General features: G+C 38.3%; 1 protein-coding gene across 10 annotated transcripts in view; it reads left to right on the top strand.

Annotated features, from left to right (window-relative positions):
• Positions 1–682: 682 nt before the first annotated feature.
• PDLIM5 (PDZ and LIM domain 5) overlaps positions 683–24988 on the top strand; it is a 238703-nt gene continuing 214397 nt past the window's right edge. For all 10 annotated transcript variants that reach the window (XM_060416872.1, XM_004009695.5, XM_004009699.5 and 7 more), the window contains exons 1-2: positions 683–731; positions 4087–4224. In XM_060416872.1, coding sequence (XP_060272855.1) covers positions 4129–4224 — 96 coding nt within the window. In that variant the 5' untranslated portion in view covers positions 683–731; positions 4087–4128. The remainder of the gene's footprint in view (positions 732–4086; positions 4225–24988) is intronic.

The raw sequence follows: 24988 nt of genomic DNA, 5'->3' as shown, positions 1-24988 counted from the left end.
AGAAACTGGAAAGTGGACTATCGATCTGGACTTAGAAAAAATAAGCTGAGGTTATAATGGTTGAACCACCTTCGGCCGCTGCTCTTTAACACGGTCTTCTGGTTTGATTAGAGGATTTAACTTCTAGGTATTAAAGTTGCTGATTTTCCCTTTCCTAACAGGTCAACTTTAAAGTCTTCACTTCTCCGGGCACATAAAGCTTGCTCAAAAAACCAGGCAGTGGCCGCTGGGCTTGCATAGATAGGGATTTATCCAAAGCCCTCTCCTATTTTTAGCCAAAAGCAACTGCTTGCCAAATTCAGTTTCTGGAGAGAAAAACGCATCCACGACAAAACAAACAGGCAGAGAGGACCTTTGTCAGGTACTGCTCAAAACCCCCTAAGACTGGTCCCACCGAAACTCCGTACTGCAATTGTCTTTCCGCAGCAGCTTCGGCTCGCTGCAGTTAGCCCGCGCGCTAGGTTCACCCGCAGCCTTCTCTCAGCTCGCCGCAGCCCTGCGGGTCCGGGGCGTGGCCAGGAGAGGAGGGGGCGTGCCCTGGCCCGGGGGCGGGGCCGGTGTGTGTGTGAGTGTGTGTGTGTGTGTGTGTGTGTGTGTGTGTGTTGGGGCTGGCGGGGTGGGGGCGGGATCCAGGAGGCGGAAGTTCCCGCGGGCCGTGGGGAAGGCACAAGCACCGCGAGTCACTTGTCAGCGCTCGTCTGATTCGGAGGCATCGCGGCGCCGGACCGGAGGTGAGTGGCCGCCTTCATGGGATGCGCGTCTCGGAACCCGGGTAGGGAGGAGGGAAAGAAGGAATCGCCGTGCACTGAGAGCACGGCGAGAAGTCCTGCTTAGGGAGAGACGGTGGTGCGCCTAGCGCTGGGAAGCTTCTCAGGTGTTTGCTGGACGCGGATCTGCGGAGGTGGAGAGTGGCGTGGGAAGAGGACTACCAGGGAAACGGCGGCGCGGAAGCGGGCTCCAGGCCAGAGAACGGGCACTGGACCCGGGACGGGCTGGGACTAGGACGGCTGAGGCAGGGGCTCAGGAGTCGGGCGAGGGCGGGCCACCATCCGGGTGCCGAGCGCCTTTGGGCACACACCTTAGAGTCTGGGGATACTCGCGTCCTGCGCAGTCTCCTGGAGGTGTGGAGAGGAAGCGGGGCTTTTATTTGCGCTCACTCTACTGAGAAGCATTTATTTCACACTCCCCGCTCCCCCCCCCCCCAACATTTAGGATTGTGTAACCTGTTAAGGGAATAAAGTTTGTTTAATAAACAGATATGAGTCCAGAAGTTAAAGCTTGTTTAAAAAACAGATCTGTCGTAAACGCCGGATTTATTAATGCTTGCGTACTTGTTGGGGCTTTTTTAGGCTGTGCCTCTAATTCGTTTGACAATAAGTGGAAAAAGGAAGGGCGTATGGATAGGGCAGAGCTTGGAAAGAAAATTGGTGGCTGCGCTGGGCAGGGCAGGTCTAGGGTGTGATCGCCAGATCCTATCCCAAGTCCGCCTTCCTGACCACGAGGACATTGGAACCCGCCTGCCTCGGAAACAGCCGGCTCGGGAACCTTATTTGGCAAACAGGGCTAGGCGTGAACCTCTTTGCTGGAAAACTGTCTCGTCGGCTACTTTCATCCGCTGCTTGTGGCTTTAATTCTTCCACTCTACCTCCACAGTCTCTCATTCTGGGGAGGAAAAGAATCTTAAGATACATCTTTAATTTTAGACCCAACTCTGAGCAATTCATCACGAATTCTTCTTTCCAGTCCTCCCATCCACTGAAGAAGTTAGAAGTGTGGGAAATACCAAGCTTCCTTGAGTGAAGACATTGTTTGGACTTTCCCTAAAAGAAAATCCAACACTATACAGAAGTTCCAACACTTTCTACTTATTTGAAGGAAGAAAGGCTGCTCAATATTTCCTGCCTCCTTGGTAATTTAGGAAGAGTTTGGGCACTAATAACCAGACCTGGAAAAGGCCAACAATATAACTGTTGCTTTGATTTCTGACTATTTCAAGTCACATGAAACTGGCAAAGGGAGGGAAATGGCACTGACTGGAAATGAACTGACACTGGCTCTATAGTGTGGCTGTGAACTTGCCAGTTCTAGAGAGTTTAATAACAAATGAGGGAAAGCAGGAAAGGAACTCCCAAGTAAAGAGAGTTACAGGTACATGAGTTAATATATGAATTAAATACATTTTCTTGTAGGGAACAATGGGATTAGGAAAGTTGAGCCTAACTTTCACGTTCTTCTTTTGATGAAAAGTTAAAGATTAAAAAAGAAGGATGGGCATATTGCCTGTGAAATATCTGTTGGCTTTATACACTTTTGATAAATGTGTGCCATCATCCAAGTAGTCCCTCTCTACAAGTTCTCAGAAACGCTTTTATTATAGGGAGAAAGCAATTAAATTATGTATATGGGGTGGTTTAGTTGCTAAGTCCTGTCGTGTCCCGCTCTTGAGACCCCGTGGATTGTGGCTCCTTATTGCCTCCTTCATGTTCATTTTTCACCTGTATCTAATAGTTTGATGTCTGGTTTGGCCTTTTCATCTTTTTGTTGCCTAGTAGTTCAGTGAACTACTATGCCTGGGGAGAAGCTTCCTCTTTTTTTTTCTGGTAGATGTAGTGCAGATTTTCACTGAATTTTCTTTAAGAACTTAGACTTATTTGAAAATTTTGCCTCATTTTCCCTATAGGAGAAGATGGAATCTGCCTGCTTTTAATACACCCAGTTGTTCAAATATCTATATTTGCCACTATTAATTGATGTGATGAAGTAGAAATTTTGAATATGTTAAAAAATGAAATATTTTAGGACAGGTAATGATTTGGTTAAACAACACAGATTTTTCCAAGGAAGTGGGTCTTAAGGAGCTTTTTTTTTTTTAAGTGTGGTTTTAAATTATTTATTGTTATATTATTAATATTTTAAAGAAAATCATACATTTCTTAGTATTACATTTTAGAAAATCCCTATTCCTCCTAATTTCTCCCACATAATCACCATAACAACCAATACCAAGCTCTGAATAATGCTTTTTTTCCTTTAGTTTTTCTTTGTTATATAAAAGTACATGGTACCATGAGAGTCATGTTGAGCTCCCTTCGAGCAAAACATACAAAAAAGAAAGGATCGAAGCACTGATTCTTTTCTAAAGCTCTGATTCCCTTTCAGGCAATAAGATTAACCCTATATTCCTACCATGTTTAGTCAGTCTTATACACTGTGTGGTAAATGCTCACTCCACTTTGCCTGATGAGGTGTGTATGTAAAACAAAAAGCAGATTCTGGCTCAAATATCACTGTGCTAGAATATTGCCACCCACTCCAGTACTCTTGCCTGGAAAATGCTGTGGATAGAGAAGTCTGGCAGGCTACACACAGTCCATTGGATTGCAAAAGAGTTGGACATGACTTAGCAACTAAACCACCACCACCAGAGTATTGCCCATCATTGCCTGTCTGAAGGAAAAGTGAATGATTTAAGTGTGGAAGATACCATGTCCCTATATGAGAAAATGCAAGTTGTGGTTTATGATTAGAGAAAATAGTTTTTATGCATCAGGAAACAACTTCTCATTTTAAAGAATTTATTGTTTGGAAAGCATGAATGAGAGTCTACCATTTGCAGTTCTCTTCATATGTTAAAATAACTTAGAATTTAGGTAAGTGAAATGGACTCTTGCCAATTGCAGGCCAAGAGGTTGGGGAAAATCATTTTGAATTAAACCTGAAATTCAGTTTTGTTCTTTTTTCCATATAAAACAAAGTATTGTAAGGTACCTTGAATTAAAGTTTGTATGCAAGAAGCCACAAATTGTATTCTAGCAAGTTGTAAGACTGATCAAATGTCTAGAAATATACTCTGATATGGAATTTTTAGACTATGGAAATTGGCATAAGTTTAGAGATTGCATATTAGCTCATAGATTCCTTTTTTTAGACTGAAATGAGAACTTAATATAAACTTACTCTGCATGTCCCCTCTTTCCCCCTAAACAAAATACTGAGGATAATTTAGTTGGGTTTATATTCAATACATTTAAATATGTAATAGCTTTTCAGATAAACATCTTTGTTAACCATCTGATTTTCTTTCAGTTTCTTTCATTTTGAGGGATTGGATTTTGCGTCATTAGAACCATGAGCAACTACAATGTGTCCTTGGTTGGCCCAGCTCCCTGGGGTTTCCGGCTGCAAGGTGGCAAGGATTTCAACATGCCTTTGACAATCTCAAGTGTAAGCAAACTTTACAGATTTTGTTGTAGATGTTCACTCAATGCATAATCCTAGAAACATCAGGGCTGAGTTGTTGGTATCTCTGAATGTCCTGTGCTCTACTTAATAGAATTGCTTATGGAATATGATCTGAGCAGATTTAGTTAATTGTAGTAAAGGGTCCGCTGGGGAAAGAAATTGGATAATTGATTTCAATTAAGCATATTTTCCTCCCTCTTAATACAAAAAATGGAAAGCGTTTAACTGGGGGACAGACTCTAAATCTTTGAACTGTCACTGATCTGGACCTTAGATTCTTCATATGTAATAGAAGGTTTTAACTGTGGGATGTTCACTGTTGCTTTCAGCTCCAAAAGCTATTTATTAGAAACTGTTGATCAGTTTTGGGTTAAATAACTGTTTTGGTCTTATTTCCTCAACTTGCTCTCTGATGAAGGTGTTAGCCTACAGTAAAATGGCCAAAAGCTACTTACCTTTGAAGAGGAAATGAAGGGTTTGAATCTCCAACTATTGGGTTGGCCAAAATTTTCATCGAGGGTTTTCCATAAGATGGTACAGAATAGATAGTCAATCTTTAAATAATTGAGATTTGACTGTTTACTTCATTATGGATTTAGTTTGAATATATTCTGTATATATATTTTAAAGATACATTTCATGATACTAATGATACTTATGAGGGGAGCAGTAATAGCTTTCATTTATTGAGGCTGGACTGGGTATCAGGCACTATTTCACTTTCATCTCCAACTAGGTAATGTTTGCTATTAATTAGTTGTATGACATTTAAAGGATTTTTTGTATATTCAAATAAATATGAATATCTGTTCCATTTTTACTTGCATAGTAGCATAATATACACACTATTCCACACATTCCTTTTTTTCTCAACAGCTTACCGTGGAGAATTTTCCTGATTAATATGTAGAGTTTTTCATCTTATTTTTAACAGATGTGTAGAATTCTTTTGTAGGGAAGTATCATTTATTCAGGCAATCCCCTATTGAAGTGCATTTGTACTGTTTCTAGTATTACTTTTACAAGTAATGCTGCAGTGGATATCATATATACATGATTCAGTGGATATCATATATACATGATTATATGTGTAATTTTTGATAGGTTGTGCCAATATGCACTTTTGTGCAATACATGAAAAAAACCTATCCCCCAAACAACATTACCAGCAAACTTTTGGACTTTTGCCAAGTTATTTACCTTCCTTGTCTTAGGTAATTCTCACACCAGGCTGTGACATAGTGGTATTATTCTCATTATATAGAACTGTGCTGTGAGCTCCCATGGCTAATGTGGAAGAGCTGGCTTTCAAGCACGTATGCTCTGCTGCCTGCTCAATAAGCTTTATCATAAATTTAGGTAGATTCTTTCTCTAGTTAGATATTTAGAGGGTTACCTTTTGATTTAATTATATATGTACTTGTGTATAAATATATATATATATATATACACACTGCTTCTTACAGTATTATATACTACTTGATTTTGAAAGATTGAAAATAAGTTTGTAGCACTTATGTATCTCAATTAAAATGCTTAATCCAGTTTACTAATGAAGTTTTCCTTGTTTTGGGGCTTTTAATTTTTAAATAGCTATCTTTATCTCTAAATTCCATCTTGATTTCAGCTACTCAGGTTTTACAAGGAAACACATGTATGTGATTCAGTCTGCAAGTTTTAAGGTTTGCATGATTGGATGAAATTTTAACTGTAAAACATCCTTGTGAGAATGTGTCTTGTGATTTATTCCTGTTTGAGGGGAGCAGTGTCTTTTTGCCTCCTACCAAAGAGCTATTATGCAGAAAGGAACAATATTTGAATATTGTCTTTTTTCACATTCTGTTAACATCATTTTATATTACTTTTGAATATCCTCATTTGTGATAATGGACTTAAGAACATTGTGGTTTAAATACTCCTATTTTTCCCTAAAAAAAAAAAAATCCAGAGACAAATGAACACCTAATGGAACATACTTTGTTGTTTGATTATGGAAATGCAAATGGAGTATGTAGATATTGTGGTGCCATACCTTTAAAACAGTTGTCTGTGCTTGTTTTCTGGCCGGCAGTCTGAGCTCCATGTTGTGATGCTGATATAACAGAACACTGTGTACATACATATGTGCCCTCTCTTGGCACAGAAGAAATGCTTTCCTTGTGTAGACAGAGTGCTAATTAAAGGGTTTTGAACATACTGATTAAAAGAGACTATGGTAACAAAGCTGCTGAGTTATTTCTGTTCTCTTACAAAAGTCTCTGCCATCTCCTGTGACCTTTTTGGGTCTTGTGCAGTGGGGCATGCAATTCATTCTGGACTGGAGAGGATGGAGGGGGAGGGGGAGGAGAGGGAATGTTGGCGCAACTTTGCTGTTAGGCTGTTGGCCTTTCATTGTAGTTATTTTTAACCCCTTGTGTGGGTTCAAACATGTGCAGTAACATTGCCTAATAAACATGGGGGCCTAATAACTAATTTATATTATGGTAGTAAGATGATTAATGTTATACCTCATCTTAATTAGTTCTCTGGTTATATTTATTCTGCCTTCATTATGTAAAATTATTGGGATAAATTTCAGTAGTCACCAGATTATTTAATTAATAGTATCAAGAAGCAATTAAAACCTGAAAGCATGCCTTAAAACATATAATTTAGTGATTCTCTTGATAATGTATGGCATTCTTAACAAGGTCTGGCATGATAATTGCTCAGTTATCTTTTACAATAATATGAAATTTAAAAGAAAAAATTTATTTAGAGACTTGAAACATCAAATGCCCCATGATTGTAGGGAACAGTTGCATATTTTTAAATTTACTGTCGAAATTGAAAAATGAAAAAATGTACAAGTTTGTGCTTAGCTAGGAACCTGCATCTATATAGAGTTCAAAAGTATACAGTTTTTCCTCTGGTCATGTATTATTATGTGTGTATACATTATTATGTATGTACTTCAAAGTGCTATTTATGGTTTCCTTATAATATTGGAACTCAGATATCAAATGTATTTGAGATACAGAAGTCATTGGCTGGGACTTGAACATTCTGTTAAGACTTTGTTGTTATCAGTGTAGGAATATATTGACTATGACTTGTTTCTTAAAACATACAAACTATAAAATTTTAGCATTATACTCAGGTTTTGTTTTCCATCTCTTTTGTATGAGTTTTGCATACTTCTTTAGTTGGTAGGTTTCTAAGGTAAGATTGGTAATTCTTGCAGACTTTTTGAAAAGATCCTCAAATTGCTGTAACTGCCTGATTACATATCATTGTCTTCAATTTCCTATCCTTAAAGTGGTGTGTCGGCTACTGGAGTTTGTAGGCTGTCTTTTTATGACCCTATATTTATGAAATTGCCTTGAAGCCATGGAATGTAGGGATGGTTTCATTGTAGCAGTGTGGGTTTTTTGGTCTTTGCCAATATATTTTATAAGAAGAAATAGGAGACTTGTTGCACAATTCAAGGCTGTATTTTGGCAAGTTGATGACCCTCACCATGGAATTGCAAGAAGGATAGTGTATTTGTGAATAACATTTTAACTACAGCATCCTAAAATTCAAACACTCTGCTCATGTTATTTTCTGATATATGATATTAGAATTTTCCCTTAACTCTCAATATTTGGATTTCCTGTAGGTTATCTCCCTATTTTTTATAAACACATCTATGGTGTTTCTTTAGCAGATAAAATGAGGTCAGACATTTCAATACCCAAGTAATAGAGATTTTGATTCCAAGAGTTAGGGGAGGATCAGTTGTCACCAGGTCAGACAAGATTTTAGTTGGTTTTGAAAAGCAGAAGAAATGTATCATTTCTTGGAGTATGGAGCCCTGTTGAGGAGTATTATTGATACATAGAACAGAGAAAGAACAGTGAAAATGCTTTGCTGTGAATCCATTCATTCAATAGTTAAAGGGACATTTCGTGGAAGCTAGAGGAAGAGAGGAAGTATTGGGGAGTACAAAGGTTGGGGAGAAAAATAGAGTACTAGACAATGTCATAAGACCTGTCACAAGACAGTATTTGATGAAATGACAGAGATACAGATAAGTGTTTCTTGGTTTCAGTGGACACAGACCTTCTGTGTTTAGGGTAGAGAAATTACCTACAGGAGAAATTAATTGAATTGGTCCTTGAAGGATGAACTTTGAATACCTCAGAGTAAGTGTTTCTCTGTGTTGGTTTTCAGTGCCAGTGAAAATGAAGACTTATTTTGCTATTGCTTGACTCTGGGTGAAACTGTGAATAAAGCTGAGTGATCCTCCAGACAGGCCAGCTGCAGAGTTCCCTCCAAGAGGCGGGTAGAAAGAGACTTTCAGTCCTCAAGCTGAAATGAGAGAACCATCCTACCTTGAATAAATGGGTCCGTTGTTAATGTTAAGCTGTTGAGTATTTTCTTTTACATTCCCTTCCAACTACCCTGTCATTGTGCCAAGTTAGAAAGTTAATAATTTAGCTTGCTTAACTGCATAATGTATATTTCACATGTATGTTCACCCTTTGCTTTAAAATATTAATTACCTTATGTGGAAGACTCAGAGACTTGCCTTTACTACATGGCAGTTTTCTGTCATTGGTGATTGCAAGGGTCAAGAATCTCAAGATAATTCTGAAGATTTTTTTCTGGTCTGTTATTTGTGAAAAATGAAAATCTTAATCAGTTTTATTGTTAAGTTAGTAGTTAGAGAAAAAAGGCTTTTTTTTTTTTTTAGTTTTTAATGAATATTGGGTATTTTAGAAAGTTATTTGTTAACATAGGAATTTTACTGCTGTGCAGGATTTTTGTATCTGATAGAAGAAACAATATCGTAGAGATTGAATCAAGTAAGAATAACACTTTAGACCTAAGTAAAGGAAATTTTCATACAAGATACTCATTTACTTATGAGTTAGGTCTAATATTTACTTACTTAAACTGAGAATAACCAAAGCCTATAGACTCATTTTCAGTCATTTTTGAGAATTTTCAATGCAGAGAGCTTGTCTTTATGATGGTTGCTGATTAGGCTGGAGGGTGAATATACAGTTAACCAGATACCTTTGTCTGAAACATCCTGTTTGTAGTAGTTCTTACCCAGATTCCCGTGTACTGCAAGGCCCTTCATGACCTTTCCCCCCAGTTACAACTTCACAGAAGAGAAATCTGATATGACTTCATCAATCTATAAACACCCATTGCTCTGGCTGACAAGGGGTAGCTTCTTTGGCATCTTAGTAGAGATAATTGCGTTTCAGCTTTAGGAGATGAGACTCTAGGCCTTTTAATTTTTAAGATGAAGAAATACTGAGTATATGACATAAAACTTCACAAAACAAGATCCTCACATGTGAAATATTAATATATGTGTTGCTGCTGCTGCTGCTGATTTACAAATAAATGACACAATAATGGGACTGAAAAGAAAACACCAGTTTAAGAAAGTAATGAGCAGTGACTGTGGTGGGCCCTCATTTAGGTGTTCTGGGTACAGAGTCACAGTATAGCCCTGCTGGGAATTCAGATTTGTGTTTCAATTACAGAGTAGGAAAATCACTTTTGTAGCACAGGCTTTTTTTTTAAAGGTAATAAAATATTTAGCTATGGACAGAACAGACAATATTGAATGAGGGTTTAAAGTCAGATTTGGAAGAATTCTTTATAGTATTAAAATGGAATCTCTCAAATCATCAGTTCCCTATTTCCTGTCTCCTTTTTATCATTTCTTTCTTGTGGCTTAAGTGGAGTTATCTTTCCTCTGTCAATACTCAGTTTTCCTTTACAGCTGACATTGTTACCCGTTTTGTGTGATTATTACTGGAACAAAGTTCATCAACCCCACTGGCACTTAGTCCACCCGGAAGAGTTTAAGCAGTTGCAGCAGGTGTCCCTGTCCAGCTTGAATGCAGGACAGTGAAATGAACTGGGAGACTTGACGGGACGAAATGAAAAAGAACAAGTCAGATGGAAAGTGCAGAGAAAGAGGCAGTTTTAAAAAGGTCACAGTGGGAACAGTTATTTCCTGGATCAAATATGGTACTCAAGAAATCTTAACCCTTCACTCTTTCCTCCCTTTGAAAGTTTGATTAATTTATGCTTTTCTTTAGGTAAGACATTCATGTGAGCTGAAAGTCAAATGACTCGTTAGAGTTTAGAGGAAAAGCCTCCTGTTGCCCCGTCATTCATTCCCTTTGCCTGCAAGCAGCCGGTGTTTGCAGTTCCTTGTGTGTAGTGTCAGGGGTAATCTATACAGATATGTGAAAGTACACATATATCCTCCTACCCTCCTTGTCAACACAAATAGTGTCCTTTTTTTGCCTTTTTTAGCTTTACCCCAAATCAGTAAATATGTCTTCATTCTTTTTGTATAGCTGCATTGTATTTGGATTTACCATAATTTATTTAGCCAGTTCCTATGGATGGACAATTCTGTTGTTTCTAATCTTTTTCTTTTAGTAATACTGTGGTGTAATTTTTGTATCTGTATCTATATCTATTTATTTTAGGCATGTATATGAGTACATCTGTGAGAAAGATTCCTAGAAATGGAATTGCTGAGTCAAAGGGTTGTCTACATTTTCACTGATACTGCCAAATATCTCTGTGGAGACACTCCTACCCACAATATGAGAACGTCAGTTTCCTCATACCTGTGCTAGCGCGTGTTTTGACAGACTTTGAACTTTTCCAATCAGATGGGCCTATTTCCATCTTTCTCCTTTTCTTACAGAGCCTAATCACCAGTATTCTACAGAGGATTCTGTATGTTTTTAAGTGGCTCATTTTTTCCCCCATTTGTGTGAGAATATACAGGATGAAAATGTGCTGATTTTCTTTAAATTATTTCATTAACTTTGGAGGGATGCTGTTTATTTGAATTTTTTCATTTAGAGCTCTGATGAATAATTATCCTTTTATCACTTGCTTCCTATTTCCAAATGAATTTCCTTTCTCTGTTAACATATTACTTCCAAATATATGGTGAAATAATTTTTTGTCTTTTGTGAAACAGGTTTCGGCATAGTACCCTGTGATAGACTTTCTAAAAAATTGAGCAAACTACATTGAATAGATTTCAGGTTGTTACTTTGGAGTTTTTCCAGTAGCTTGATATATTGTGGAATATCAAATGCTACTCTTCTCTATCTCCCTTTAAAGGATGTGACAGAGAGACTGACCATAATGAGGTATTTGGCTTGGTCCCTGGACATAGTTAAATTCAGCCTTAGGACCCTCACTGTTTTCGTATCAACCGTTATTAGCCAGTGGAGTATAACAAGTCACAACAGTTTCTAATGTTTCATAGCATAGTGAGTCAGGCATTGTGAAGGCATTCTAGTATGGCACAATGTGTTTCTTTGTTTTACCTGAGTGAAGCAGCAGAGAATGTAAGTGTTGGTAACCTTGATGACAAGAAGAGTCGGGATGCCAGGGCTGTTTGTATTTTATATGCTTAAAGTTGAGGGAAGTAGGAATTTCCTTTTAGACTGTGGCTGCAAAATTTTAAATATGATGAGAAGGCTTTGGAACTACATAAGAATGTGCACCATTTGTTATTTGAATTCTGTGACTTGTTAACCATTTTCCTAGGATTCAGAAATTGATTTAACAGTGATCACTGTTCTTCATGATAATTATCTTGGGTGAAATTTGATTGACCAAAAGAAAGTGTTTTTTTTTTTTAAAAATAGTATTAATAACTGAGTTCCATTTACTGTTGATTCTGTCAGGGGCTTAAGTGTTGTGATTGGTTCCATTAAGTATCCAGTTGTTAGACCAGTATTTCTCTAATGATTTCTGAGACATTAACGTGTGGAGATGGTAAAATTTAAAAGTTTAGTCAGGTTGTAAAATGCTAGCTAGAGGAGGTTGTACATATATTCTGAAAGTATTTTCTTCTTAAGATACTGGAGGACAAATATCCTTTAGAAAGCAAATGCATTATTCCTTAACTAGCAACCCTTAGAGATAGATGTTCTGGAGAGAGAAATTTGTATATACATACAGGCATTGTTGCACATGTAATTTTGATGACTGTGGGCATTCTCCTGAAGTATCTCCATGGTGCTGACTTCCAAAATATTCTAGGAATGGTTCTTTTGATCTTTTTAAGTTAGACATTTCTGTTTATAGGTACCTTTATTCATTCTGGTAGACTCTAGTTAGTTGATATCCAGTTCTCAGAGTGGCACTTTGATAGTTTCACAGACAAAGGTATTTCTGAACTTCATCACTGGCTTGTTCCCACCTAGGCTCTTTCCTCATCTTCAGCTTGGCATCTTGCCCAGGCAGGAATTCTGAAATCCTGCATTTAATGTATCACTGCCGTATTTAAGAACTGCAGGGCTTCCTGTTACTTATTGCTTAACTCCTCTGCCTGCCATTCAGGCTGCATGTCAGTGGGCCCATTTAACAGAACTGAGTTTATAGTCCAGAATGTTTTGAACCCTGAAGTCCTTAGTCTCTTTATTCTTCATGCGCAATACCTTTGTTTCTTAGCTCTGAAGCCCTACCCATCCATTAAGGCACATTTGTATACCAGGTGAATGTTTGACTGCTCCAACTCACTGGGTCTCCTTTCTTTCCTATATTAAATAATAATGAATATGCATTAACATTTATTGCCCTGTGTTATTGTCTAAGCCTTGCTCTAGATATTTTGCACGTTTGATTATTTAATCCTCTTAACAACCCTCTGCGTGTGTGTGTGTGTGCGCGCTCGCGTGTGTGTTAGTCGCTCAGTTGTGCCCGGCTCTTTGCAACCCCATGGACTGCAGCCCACCAGGCTACTCTGTCCATGAGATTCTCTAGGCAAGAATACTGGGGTAGGTTGCCATTTCCTTCTCCAGGGGATCTTCCCAACCCAGGGATTGAACCCCGGTCTCCTGCACTGCAGGCAGATTCTTTACTGACTGAGCTACAAGGGAAGCCCCTAACAACCCTCTGAGGAAGTATAATTTAAAATCTCTGATCTTCAGATGAGAAACAAAAGTTAAATCACATGCCCAAAGTAGCACAGCCAGTAATTGGTTAGGCTTAGGATTTGGAACCAGATACACTGAGTAGAAGTAATACTGTGATGGTTTTAACCAGCGTACTCTGTTTTCTGGGAATAGATAACAGCTTTCAGTACTGACAGCCAACTTTGTGTGTATGTCTCTTAAAGAGAGAATACATGCTATAAAATCAAAGACTTGTATAAATGGGGGTAACAGATTATATTTTAAAAATACTATTTTCTAAACTGATCATTAATATAATCAGTGAGATTTTTCAAATGTAGCTTCTAGACCCAGACTTTGAATTCAGGATGTGTAGGGATTCTCAAATGCTTTATGGATGTTTCTCATGTACCATTGAATCACATTTTGTATACTCATGTTTGGGAACCAAATGTAGCTTTTATTTTATTTTTTAAAAATATTTTTAGTATGGATCTTTTGTTATTTAGATCACTTCAACAAAAAGATTAAGGCTAAATTGCAGTCAAATTGCCACCAACTAAATAACGTGACAGATCTGCTTGTCTCCAAATCATAGCCTTCACTTTTTTCAGAGTTCAGTTACCATAGGTCAAATCCTTTTTTGGAAATAAATGTCAGTTTTAATACTACATGATATCAGGTTTTAGTTCTGTTTATGATGCTGAAATTACCTTTGTGACAAAAAGATTCGGAGCACCTTGAAGTTGGTACATTACTTATAATATTTTAATACTATACAATTTAATAATGAATGTTATGTTTACCAAAGACTTCTGGAGGAATCTTTGGTAAATTTAACCAAGTATGTAACAAGTATACTTGGGTTTTTTCATGCCTCGTTGTTAAGCTAAAGTGGTAACATTGAAGTTAAAGGAATCCAGGAAAGTCCTTTTAAAGCCGAAAGCCAGAGAGGAGTTGTCATGTTATGTTTCGGAGCAGCACAGTTCAAGTATATATAAATAGGTCGTATACTTTGTTAGGCTGTGAACCCTCTCACCTGGAAAAAAATATCCTATAACTCTGGGTCTTATGTACTCAAAATCATGTTAAAATTCCCAGTATATGTTCAGTGATTGTTGACTGATGATTATAATGATGATGGGGACAAATGGAAAGCCTAGTTGCAATTACAATCATTTCTTCTAGAATTGTTTTGTTAATGAATATGATTGATAGTTATTATTAACTGGTGAAACATTTTGGTTTTCTTTGGTTTTAATCCTAGTCAGGTTTTGTTTCTACAAAATGCCCCAGAGGTTTCTTAATGTAATAGCCCTCTGCCTCCCTATACAGGGTCTTCCTGTGTGTCAGCCTGTATTTGTTTTCTCTGTATTTGACCCAGTGGTTCCATTTCTGTCCCTTAGTGTCATGCATAACAAAGGAAAACCCTTGCTCACATTATAGCTTTCTAGGTGACTGAGTTATATTTCCCTTTAAGTCTTGTGGATATTCCGTTGGAAACCATTTCTTCCAATGTTTCTTTCTTGACATTTGCCTCTCTTCACAACCTTGAGCATTTGCCTTTAAAAGTAGTTCAGGTTTTAGATGTCTCTTATGTGTGAATCCCAGAACTGAACCCCACACCTAAGATAAAGTAAGGCAAATGCGAAAGTATAGTTATTAAGTAAGGAAGCTGATTTTTATGACTGGATAGTGCAGAGTTTAGAACTGCTTTGGGCAGTGGGCTTGATAGAATTTTCACTATTTTCTCCGTATTCTTTCGTACTGTTTGAAATGTATTCGTGTCTTTTGTCTAAAAAGTGAAAGAAAGGTAAATTGGCCTATAGTTTGGTGTTGTGCAAACTCAGACTTGCCTGGACATATATGGAGCTTAGGAGAGCCTAAAAAAGGAGCAGGTGTGTGTGTGTGTGTGTATGTGTGTGCACGTGCTATTTACATGAAAAACCAAGGGACCTCATGGGAAGGAATTTAAGAAACATGTAATTGAGGCATATTCAAAGCTTAATCCTTGGAGATTTTATTATTATTATTTATTATTTTTTAGGCGAGATGGGTAAATTTTTGTAGACCAGAGTACAGTCCTCTTGGTATTGTCTTCTGGTGCTGCCTTTTTCCTGAATGACTCATGCCAGAACCCTAAGAGGAGAAGGTGTTAATTAACACATATTTGTTGATCTCCTACTGTGTACCAGGCTGGGGTGGAGAGGGTGGTTCTCTATTTCCTGACAGAAAGGTGCATAGAACAAGATACGGAATATATGAAGAAGCTTGGAAGTAGAAGAGGACATATATGGAATGAAACTTGGGAAAGGACCATGATAATATGTGTGTTGACCATACAGCCTAGGCAGGGTAGCAGGGAACTTCTGCATTAGGATCTGTAGAATCCCTAGAGGAGACAGAAGTAGCAGCAGTAGTCAGAATTTGCTGTCCTACCTCAAGGCATGGAGCCATTTATTTAGTATCATTATTGAACACCTAACGTATGCTCAGTACTGGTCTAAGAGCTGAAAGTACACAAAATAGTCATTATTGTTGTGAACCTTATAGGCTAGTAAAAGAGACTGTTAACTCTCAAGTGTATAGATAAATGAGCAATGTAACTTAATAAGGTGGTGTGCTAGGGAATAAGTGAAAGTGAAAGTCATTCAGTCATGTCCAACTCTTTGCAACCCCATGGACTATACAGTCCATGAAATTCCCCAGGTCAGAATACTGGAGTGGGTAGCCTTTCCCATCTCCAGGGAATCTTCCCAACCCAGGGATTGAACCCAGGTCTCCCACATTGCAGGTGGATTCTTAACCAGCTGAGCCATGATGGATGCCCAGGGAATACTTGGGGGAATACTATAAGGGGGAAGGGTCTTACTTTAAGTTCAGCAGTCAAGACAGGCTCCCCTGCCTGAGGAAGCAGGATTGGCTTAAGAGTAGGAAGCCAGTCATGGGAAGACGAAGGAGAACAGCTTTGTAGGCCTAGAGAACAGTGAGTGCAGAGGCCTGGAGACAGGAAGGATGTTGGTGTGTTCAGGAGGAAGAAAAGGAGGCCAGTGTGGCAGGAGTGCAGTGAGCAAGAAGGCAAGGGGAATGAGATGGGGGTGGGGAGGGGAGCCTAGTGTCAGAATGAGAGATAAGAAGTTTAACATCAAGATTGCTGGGAGAAATATCAATAACCTCAGATATGCAAATGACCCCCCCCCCTTATGGCAGAAAGTGAAGAGGAACTAAAAAGCCTCTTGATGAAAGTGAAAGAGGAGAGTGAAAAGGTTGGCTTAAAGTTCAACATTCAGAAAACGAAGATCATGGCATCTGGTCCCATTACTTCATGGGAAATAGATGGGGAAACAGTGGAAACAGTGTCAGACTTTATTGTTCTGGGCTCCAGAATCACTGCACATGGTGATTGCAGCCATGAAATTAAAAGATGCTTACTCCTTGGAAGGAAAATTATGACCAACCTAGATAGCATAGGCTGTATACTGTCACCCTGCTTATTTAACTTATATGCAGAGTACATCATGAGAAACGCTGGGCTGGAAGAAGCACAAGCTGGAATCAAGATTGCTGGGAGAAATATCAATAACCTCAGATATGCAGATGACACCATCCTTATGGCAGAAAGTGAAGAGGAACTAAAAAGCCTCTTGATGAAAGTGAAAGAGGAGAGTGAAAAAGTTGGCTTAAAGCTCAACGTTCAGAAAACGAAGATCATGGCATCTGGTCCCATCACTTCATGGGAAATAGATGGGGAAACAGTGGAAACAGTGTCAGATTTTATTTTTTTGGGGCTCCAAAATCAGTGCAGATGGTGCTTGCAGCCATGAAATTAAAAGACGCTTACTCCTTGGAAGGAAAGTTATGACCAACCTAGATAGCGTATTATAAAGCAGAGACATTGCCAGCAAAGGTCCGTCTAGTCAAGGCTATGGTTTTTCCTGTGGCCATGTATGGATGTGAGAGTTGGACTGTGAAGAAAGCTGAGCGCCGAAGAATTGATGCTTTGGAACTGTGGTGTTGGAGAAGACTCTTGAGAGTCCCTTGGACTGCAAGGAGATTCAACCAGTCCATTCTAAAGGAGATCAGCCCTGGGAGTTCTTTGGAAGGAATGATGCTAAAGCTGAAACTCCAGTATTTTGGCCACCTCATGCAAAGAGTCTGTCTCATTGGAAAAGACTTTGATGCTGGGAGGGATTGGGGGCAGGAGGAGAAGGGGATGACAGAGGATGAGATGGCTGGATGGCATCACCGACTTGATGGACATGAGTCTGAGTGAACTCTGGGAGTTGGTGATGGACAGGGAGGCCTGGTGTGCTGCGATTCATGGGGTCGCAAAGAGTTGGACACGACTGAGTGACTGAACTGAACTGAATTGAACTGGACATAGTGCGGAGAGATGACATTTGGGGTGATGGGACAGCGGGGATTTGAGAGGGATTCTGATTCCTCTGGATTGGTGCTAAGCTAGGCTCCTGTTAGTGGGCTCCTGTTACTGTGATTTTACTGTATCTGCAAGCTAGTGTGTTTTAAAACTGGTTTTGATAGAAATTTCAGGGGAAAATTCCAAAGATTTTTTTAAGCAAAGAATTAACCATATAACCTTCCAATGTGGTTACTTGGAAATATCTCATGTTTTATTATGCTCATTTGGAAAAGTTATTTATGTTATAACAAATACATTATTGTTTTCTCATTGTTATTTGCACACTGATGACAGTTTTCCTATTTTGTGCTCTTTTATTATTATCACTGTAAGAAGCAGCTTGTTTCCCAGATGGCTTCTGTTTTCATTTCCTTGTGATGTTATGACCTTTTCTACTTTAATAAGGAAATGTTGCATACTGATTCAGGAGTTGTTTACAAATTATGCTGGTAACACTTTTGTTAGAGTCTGCCTCAAAGATAAAGTGAGTGTTAGGGTATTTATTCTAAGACAGATATGTTGAGCTGAGAAAGATTTTAATAGTGTCTATTTTTAAAAAGAATATTTTAGTCTGTTGGTGAATATGCCCAATGCCAAAAATTATGTTTTGTAGCCCTTTTATTATTTCAAGTGGAGGGAGTTCATGAAAGTTAATGTTTCTCATTTCTGAACCTTTCGGAGAGGTCACATGGCAGGATTAACATCTCCTAAGAGAAGACTGACAGTTGATACCTAAATAAATTCAGATTTTCATGTCTTAAATGCATTGTTAATGGATAAAAGTGCTGTCACTATCATGTAGCTATAGGTCTGCATTGATCATAATGTCTTAGCAAATGATGAAACTTCGTACTTCATATTTAAGGTCGACTTTTTGTAAATTCAGGGGAAAATGAGCCTTGTTATGAGTTTTGGGGTATATTTACAAAATAATACTTTACAACCAACTTAAATCTGTGTTACATTATGTATAACAAAATAATATACTAATGTAAATATTTTAGATATAGTTTTCTTAATGATTCTATCTTAAGATTGAAAGTAATCTAATAGTAATTAGAGGCAGAGGAACCAGAGATCAAAGTGCCAGCATTTTTTGGATCATAGAGAAAGCAAAGGAACTCCAGAAAAACTTCTGCTCCTTTGGGAGAAAGCCTTTAACTGTATGAGTCGCAACAAACTATGGAAAGTTCTTAAAGAAATGGGAATACCAGACCACCTACCTGTCTCCTGAGAAACTTGTATATGGGTCAAGACGCAACAGTTAGAACCTTATGTGGAACAACTGACTGGGTCAAATTGTGAAAGGAGTACAACAGGACTATGTATTGTCACCCTGTTTATTTAACTTATGTACAGAGTACATCATGTGAAATGCCAGGCTGGATGAGTCACAAGCTGGAATCAAGATTGCAGGGAAGAAATACCAATAACTTCAGATGTGCAGATGATACCACTCTGATGAGAGAAAGTGAAGAGGAACTAAAGAGCCTCTTGATGAGGGTGATAGAGGAGAGTGAAAAAGCTGGCTTAAAACTCAACATTCAGAAACTAAGATTATGGCATCTGGCCCCATTCTTGGAAAACAGAAGGGGAAAAAGTAAAAGCAGTGACACATTTTCTTTTCTTGACCTCCAGTGTCACTGTGGATGGTGACTGTAGCCGTGGAATTAGAAGATGCTTGCTTCTTGAAGGCTATGAGAAACCTCAACAGCGTATTAAAAAGAAGACATATCATTTTGCCTATAATATAAAGGTCCATATAGTCAAAGCCTTGGTTTTTCCAGTAGTCATGTATGTATATGAAAGTTGGACCATAAGGAAGGCTGAGCACTGAAGAATTGAGGCTTTCAAACTGTGGTGCTGGAGAAGACTTTTAAGAGTCCCTTGAACTTCAAGGAAATCAAATCAGTCAATCCTAAAGGAAATCAGTCCTGAATATTCATTGGAAGGACTGATGCTGAAGCTCCAATACTTTGGCTGCCTGATGTGAAGAGCTGACTTATTGGGAAAGACTTTGATGCTGGGAAGGACTGAAGGCAAAAGAAGAGGGCAGCAGAGGATGAGATGGTTAGATAGTATCACTGACTCAAAGGACATGAACTTGAGCAAAATCTGGGAGATAGTAGAGGACAGGAAAGTCTGATGTGCTGCAGTCCATGGGGTCTCAGGGAGTCAGACATGACTTAGCCCCTGAACAACAGCAACAACAATAGTAATTAATTTCCAGCCTTAAAGAACACTAGAGGCAGTTGTGATTATATCATGATGCTTGGTCAAGCATCCGTGACTATTTTATTACCAAAGCTAATGGAGTAGGTTTTTTTTTTTTTTTCTTAACTGCAATCCTTTGGGGTTTTGGCTTCGCTGGTAGCTCAGACCTAAAGAATCTACCAGGGAGATACTGGAGACCAGGGTTCAATCCCTGGGTTGGGAAGATCCCCTGGAGAAGGGCATGGCTACCTACTCCAGTATTCCCGCCTGGAGAATTCCATGGACAGAGGAGCCAGGTGAACTGCAAAGAGTCGGACAACTGAGCGACTAACGCACACCTCGGTGTTTATATGTTCTCCCAAAATGTAATTTTTAAATTTTTGTGTAGTTAATACCAGTGCTGGTTCTGGAGCACAGTGCCTGGGTTTGAATTCTGGCTCTGTAGTTTACCAGCTGTACACGTCTGGGCAAATTACTTGACTGTGTCCCAGGTCCTGTCAAATGGGGGAAAAGTAATATTTACATCATAGGGTTATTGAATTGAATAAATTAATACCTGTAAAGTGCCTGGCACATAGTAAGAACTCAGTGAAGTTTACCTAATAATAACAGATTATCTTATATTAATAACTATTTACTAGTAATATCTGGTTGAAGCAGTTTTGACACTATTATTGAAATAATGTTTCTAGATCCATCACTTCTTAGATAACATCATCTTCCAAATCAATTCTGGTTTTCTTTTTCATAGATTTTTATAGAAGATTCTTTAGAAGCATTCTTCTCAGTACCTACACACACACACACACACACACACACACACACACACACACACACACAAGCTTTGAATTATTTCATGAAACATTTTTTATAGAAGGTTCATAATAAATATTTGTTGAATGAATAGCCCATTTCCTTCTTCCATCTGTTATGGTCTGCCATACACTGTCAAAGAGATCTGAAAGGACAGTGAGCACCAGGAATAACCTCCAATCAGACGTTCTTCCCATAGTGATTGCCTTTCACTATGGCTTTTTTTTTTTTTTTAAATTCTTTTAAAGAGACATGATAAGCTATATTGCTGATGAGGTACAGTTACTTTAGAGAATAATGTTCTCTACAGTGAAAGATGTTGTTGTTTACTTGGTAAGTTGTGTCCAACGCATTGACTTTAGCCCTCCAGGCTCCTCTGTCAGTGGGATTTCCCAGGGAAGAATACTGGAGTGGGTTGCCATTTCCTTCTCGAGGGGATCTTCCCTTTCAAGGGATTGAACCCATGACTTCTGCACTGGAAGGCAGATTCTTTACCCCTGAGCCACTAGGGAAGCCCCCCAGTGAAGGATAGATTTGATTATAAGAGAGAATATGTAGTGGAATGTAGACGAGATAAGGTTAGCAGTGTTTCTGCCATTTGTACCATCCTTTTCTAAGAGTGCTGGCATATCATCAGCCTTTGTGTATTAGTCTCTTTGCTTCTTACCTGGCCCTCCTGCTTTTCTGACCATAGCCAGCTGGACCTGGGTTGAGTGCCAGACCATCTATATATAGGTGATATAGCCATCTAATAGACAAAGTTGGATGATTTATATGTGGTCATACTATTTGCAAGCCTTATGAGTTTTATGAAATATAAAATTTAACTGTTCTGAAATTCAGCCATACAAATAAATGTAAATCATTGCTATTCATTCATTAACTTATTTACCTACTCCATAAATACCTATTGAACATTGTTATATGCCAGGCATTGTCCTAGACCTATATGCCTTCTAGGTACTTGTATCCCTTCCTACATGCTAGGCACTGGGGATACAGTGCTGTGAATAAAGCTAAGTCTGCCCTCCCAGACTGATGTTTTAGGGAAGTGAAGAACAGACAATAAGTAAATAAAAATAGTTGGTGATAAATAGTATGGGGCCAAGCGAAGGCGTATAGGAAAAAGGAGTGATGGTTGAATTACTGATTTATAGAAGATGAGGAAATAAGGCCTCATAGGTAAGGTGACACTGAACAGAGACTTGGGTGAAGTAGGGGGAAGAGCATTTTGGACAAAGGGTAAAGGCCACAACATGAACATTTGCTTTGCATGTTTCAGAAACAGCAGTATTTGAGTGGCTGGAGTAGACTGAGGGGGAGAGTGGTAGAAGATGATTTTAGAGAGTTGAAGGTAGTTATTTTCTAAGATCAATTGGTTTTAAAATCTACAGCAGGTTAGTTGATAGGACAGTGGCATTTTGCTGCTAGTGTAAAATAAGATCTTGTCAACAAAATGAAAGCTTTTTTTCTGTGGTTTGGTTTTGGAACATAGTACTGTGGTACACAGTAAATATTTTCTCTGAATTCTGATTGCAGTGTTATTTTATTCAGGATTGATACTAATTTTAATGCTATTTAAGGTTTAAAAGGTTGTAAATATTGATATTTGTACCCTTAGTACTATTGTATATGTGTCTGCTTAGTCACTAAGTCCTGTTTGACTCTCTGCGACCCCATGTAGCCTGTCAGTCCCCTCTGTCCATGGCACTTTTCAGGCAAGAATACTGGAGTGGTTTGCCATTTCCTCCTTCAGGGGATCTTTCCAAACCCAGGGATTGAACCCTCATCTCCTGCTTCTCCTGCATTGTCAGGCAGATTCTTTACCACTGAGGCACATAGTTATAAATAGGAAATAGGGTCATATTTCATATATAGTTCAGTGATAGTAACCTTTGTCAAATAGTGATTGATTGCTCATTAATTTCATTGCCTTCACTCTTACAAGAATACTTAGTTGGAAAGATAAGGTGAAACAAAAAATTATTTTTGTCTTTTCTCTCCAAGATTTTGGTTTTACCCTTATTTTTCAGCTTTATAACAGAGATTGAGAAATTTTGGTATCTGTTGGGTAATCATTAACAGGCTGGTTATTAAAGGCATGTTAGTATGTAAAATGATTCAGTGTACTTAGCAATTTGTCAAATAATATTTGAAATCACCTTTTAAGATTTACTTTCAGAAACATTTCCTGGGAAGCTTTCGTCTCATTACAATGGATGATCCTTAAAACATTTCATTTACACATGGCAGGAATGACCTTTTGAAGTTAGCTCCCTGCCCAGGTGTATGGGTAATCATTGTCTAGTTGTTTTCACTTCTGTTACAGTCACTAGGCTGTGTTTCTGTTGAAATTTAAAATAAAAATAGCTAAATATTTTCTTGGGGATGGTCTGTTTTCACACAGGTGCTTTATTATCATCACTGTTAGGCTTCATTGTTTTAAGACTTAAGTTTTATTGTTGTAGACAGTTACTTGTTATCCCAGTTAAAAACCAAGTCACAAATTTTGTAATCAGTTGTTTTACATTTTGTATCAATGAAGCCCCACCCTTTTTTAGTTTGTCTAAAGGAGCTGCAAGAAATGTTATAAACAGAAAATTTCCAAGAAGATTGCTGTATTAAAGGACAGGTTTATTCTAATGGAGAGCTGCATTCTAAATAATGGTAAAGCCCCAGATTAATCCAGGTAATTAATTTTTCTAGAGTATGAAGTGTGAATGTGTTTGATATCTTAGTATTAACTGATTAACATTTTGCTGCAAATACACCAAATAATGCAAAGCTTACATGTACATAAGGAAGCGAGTGTCCTGTTTTAGCTCTGGTGGTCTGGAATCATTCCCCTTGTTACCTTTATAGTTTTGTAGCACATGTTATTTTTGATTGGATATTATTTGTAATTCTGATATTTTGAACATTTTAGTGTAGTGGATAAGAGTGTCACTTTGTATTTTACGTAACTCAAACCACTTCCCACTTCTTACTGCCTAAAAATACAGTCTGCGGAATTGTTGTGATGAATTGTTATATTTTAATTAAAGGTTGTTCTCTGTTATTGTTTCTTTTATTTGTAGAGAATAGTTTATCACAGTCTGATTTTCAAGGGGAAATTTTTTTGTTTTTTTGATTATAAAAATTTATATATACATTCTAGTTAAAAATGCATAATGAAGAGAAAGCCAAAACCAAAACACCTCACCAAACTTGAAATCCAGCTACCTAGAAAACTGTGGACATTTTCATAAGTATTCTTTAAAACAGACACTTTACCAACATTCTTCATGAACAGTCCATCTCTGATCTTCATCCACCATCAATATATAAAGACTTTTATCATCTTTGCATTTGGTTGTATCTTGTTTGAGTGCCATACTTAAACATTTTGGGTTTTTATGTTGCTAATAAAAGATGCAGTGAGGGTAGGGAGAAATAGGATAGCATGGTGTGTCCAACAGTATGGACTCGGGAGCCTGTCATTATGTGTTTGAATCCCAGTACTTCACATTTTCTGCTCTGTGACCTTGAGCGAATCACAAAGCTTCTCTGAGTCTCTCCTTTCTCATTTGTAAACTGAGATTGTTAAGCGTGTACTTACATTATTAGATTAGTGTGAAGGTTGGGTTCATGGCTTTTAAGTAGTTGAAAGTGAAAGTGAAGGTCACTCAGTCGTGTCTGACTCTTTGTGACCCCATGTCCATGGAATTCTCTAGACCAGAATACTGGAGTGGGTAGCCTTTCCCTTCTCCAGGGAATCTTCCCAACCCAGGGATTGAACCCAGGTCTTCCACGTTGCCGGCAGGTTCTTTACCAGCAGAGCCATAGATACTTGAAATACCTGACAAAGAGTGCATGCAATATAAATATAAACTATTTTTGCTATTAGTAGGGATATTATGGTGGTTACATTTTAGGGAGAGGTAGATTTCAAATGGCTTTAGATCTTTAGTCTAGGCATCAGCACATATCCTCTCGCCAGTTCCCTATCTCTTCAAAAGCCTGTGCATGGTATTATTAGGTATCTGTTGGATGGAGGAGGATGAGGGGAGGGTGATTAGAAAGGAGGTTTTGAGTTTCAGAGACCTGGATAGAATTATTGTTGGCAGTTATCCATGCTTTTCTAGCCATACTGCCTTTATCTTGGGTGGCCTTTGACTAGAGCTCCTCAAAGGTAGAGCCAGCTGTACTTGCTGTATCTTGGAATCTAGGGAATAGTTTTAGAGATTCTCAATCGAGAGCGAGTAAAAAGCAACTTAAGTTAATAAGAGTTAGTGAATTTTGGCATGTAGTCTAGCCTGGAGATGCACTTACTGACCATTTTCTTTATTTTTGTGTTTTAAGTCTTCTTAAAGCAGCTTCCCTGGTGGCTCAAACA

Source organism: Ovis aries, chromosome 6 (genome assembly GCF_016772045.2).
Source record: "Ovis aries strain OAR_USU_Benz2616 breed Rambouillet chromosome 6, ARS-UI_Ramb_v3.0, whole genome shotgun sequence".
NCBI classification, from domain to species: Eukaryota; Metazoa; Chordata; class Mammalia; order Artiodactyla; family Bovidae; genus Ovis; species Ovis aries.
Note: the sequence above shows the minus strand (reverse complement) of the source record. Positions and strands in the feature narration are given on the sequence as shown.